We start from the raw sequence: 2,655 nt of genomic DNA on the forward strand, positions 1-2,655 counted from the left end.
CCTTCGTTCGAGTATGGGTCTCATTCATTATTTTCTACATGCCGTCGTACGGATGGGATCGGAAGATCTGCTTATGAATAGATGGATTTGCGCTAATAAATACGAGCTTGTTTTTGTTGGTAGTTAAGGGTTGAGTGGTTGGACAGAACATACCACAGGTAGGAAGCGGCAAAGAGAGGTTACAAATCTATTCATTTGAGAGTTTGGTAGGAGCAGCGCTCTGTGAAAGGGTGTGTGTATTTGATTTTATTGGTCGTTTCTATGAAATATGCAAATTAATAAACGAAACACATCACACTTTCTTCTGCTAATGAATTGAGGAAACCAAAAAGGAGGTCACGACCATCGAGTGATCTTGAATCATTGCCGGTATATTATCAATCCACACAGCAACGGATGACCTTTGCTGAGTTAAAACAAAGTAACAATCAAACTATGGTATGTTGTACGAGTTAAACTTTGCTTCATATTTATTTTGAAATGCTAAGTTGGTACCAAACGACACAAGCATCTCCAGCGACAATATTGAAACATTCTTTGCACAATGATTTTTGTCCAATTTTAAACTTAATTTCAACCATTATGCAATCCGGAGCGAACCGTCTTACAATCACACAGAAAGAGCACCGACTCTTATCACTTACCCCAGATTGTTTGAATTTTTGCGTGCCGCTTCGCCTTAGCATCAAATTCAGGGCGTTTTGCACCTCAGTCATTGTTCTACTTTACAGCCAATATGTTCCGTTCTGTACAGTTATTCGCTATCGTTTTGTATCTTGCTCAGCCAGCTCTAGCCTTAGGTCTGGTGTACGGTGTTACCGTGTAACTAATCAAGTTTATTAATTGAAAACATTTGCTTTTAAATTTCCAGAAACGGACGTTACTCCAGGCGCTATCTGTCGGGTGGAAGGAAATTTCGGACGCTGTGTGCACTTCAAGAACGATCCAAAGTATCTGACGCTGCTGCTAAAGAGTACCCGCACGGAGCAGGATGACTCATACCTGCTGCGATACGTTTGCGATCGACGCAAGGGGTTAACGTGTCGGACTGGCTCGGTGAACGATGAGGTTTGCGGTGTGCAGATGGATAACCGTATCGTCGGTGGACAGCGCACGTCGATCGATCAGTACCCGTGGATGGCGTTGCTGCAGTACATCAACCATCGCAAGGGCACGAAGCGGTTCGCCTGTGGAGGGACACTGCTGAACCGGAAGTTTGTCCTCTCGGCGGCACACTGCTTCGTGCGGCTTCCTGCAGGTGTTGAGCTGTGAGTGATTGTGTGCGGTTTTGGGTTTAGAAATGTGTTCATCTGATTGTATCTACTTTCAGACACAAAGTGCGACTGGGCGAATGGGACACCGATTCCGAAATTGACTGCGAAGATTTGGATGATGAGCTGTCCTGTGCAACGCCTGTGCAAGACTTGGACTACGATCGAATTATCATCCACGAAGGTTACACCGGGAATCACGCGGATCGCGCAAATGATATTGCACTCATCGAATTGAGCGGGTCGGCGAAGTACAACGACTTCGTAAAGCCTATCTGCCTGCCCGAGCCGGGCACACCGAACAAAGAGAAGCTGTACTTTGGCAGCATGTGGGCCGCTGGATGGGGCCGAACGGAAACAGCTTCTGGAAGTCGCTTTAAGCTGTACGTACCGCTGGATCTGTTCGATCTGCAGTCTTGCAACGAGACGTACCAAAGGCGGGTGAAGGTTCCGCTCACCGAGACGCAGTTCTGTGCGATGGGAACTCCGGGAAAGGATACTTGTAATGGAGATTCCGGCGGTCCGCTGATGAAGACGATGAAAACGCTGCACTATGTTGTTGGAGTTGTGAGTTTCGGACCGCAAAGGTGTGGCAGCGGCATCCCGGCTGTTTACACGCGCGTGGATAAGTTCTACGACTGGATCGTAGGTCATATGGTGGAGTTTGAGAATTAAGTCATGTAAGCTCGTTGCGATTAAAGGTTAACTGTCGTGATTCAAAGGTTCGAGTACAGTTTTTGATGCCGAAGTCACAAAACCCTTTTGTAACCTCTTCAAAAGTCTTTCTGCTTGAGATGTGCTCTGAAGACATCAAAGCTCTACCAGCGTCTGTGTGAATTTTGATAGAATTTCTTCCATCGATTCCCCGATGCAAGTATTTGTAGATTTGCAGCGTGACACGCGACACACTCAAATTGCGTCGGAAATGAGCTTTGATTGAATCTCCTCCGCTTTCCGCGTGCGATGAAAACATGACACGACGGGGAACCTGCTGCTTGTGTGGAAGTTACGCTGAAAAGGTAAAATTGGTTTTTCACCATCACCAGAGAGTTGCCACTTTGTTCCAGCACAAACACACCTGGGGAATTTGACGGTTTTCCGACCGGCATGTATCGAAAAAACAAAAGCCATGAAAAGTGAATTTTCATTCCAATTTCAGGTGGGCTGAAAATTTCATCACTTCAAAACCGGCAGAAAGGCTCGTTTCTTTGTGACCATCTGTGTCTCTGTGTGTGATGTTTGTGTGCCGAATCTGTTGCGGCTTTGTTGGTTTTGGTCTGAAATTTCCCAAAGGACATGCCGATCCCAATCGGTTTGCTGATCAATTTTAAACGCATTGAACATTTTTGTGTGGCTTCCCCGTGGCCGAGGTGCGAAACAACCC

At 46.3% G+C, this 2,655-nt stretch overlaps 1 protein-coding gene across 1 annotated transcript; it reads left to right on the plus strand.

Moving 5' to 3' along the window:
• The first annotated feature begins 664 nt into the window (after positions 1–664).
• LOC120904288 (CLIP domain-containing serine protease 14D-like) lies at positions 665–1,992 on the plus strand. The gene is made up of 3 exons (XM_040314178.1): positions 665–800; positions 872–1,268; positions 1,331–1,992. The coding sequence occupies exons 1-3, from the start codon at positions 737–739 to the stop codon at positions 1,944–1,946; spliced, it is 1,077 nt and encodes a 358-aa protein (XP_040170112.1). The 5' UTR covers positions 665–736; the 3' UTR covers positions 1,947–1,992.
• Positions 1,993–2,655: the final 663 nt, after the last annotated feature.

The sequence above is a fragment of the Anopheles arabiensis genome, chromosome 3 (assembly GCF_016920715.1).
Source record: "Anopheles arabiensis isolate DONGOLA chromosome 3, AaraD3, whole genome shotgun sequence".
Lineage (NCBI taxonomy): Eukaryota > Metazoa > Arthropoda > Insecta > Diptera > Culicidae > Anopheles > Anopheles arabiensis.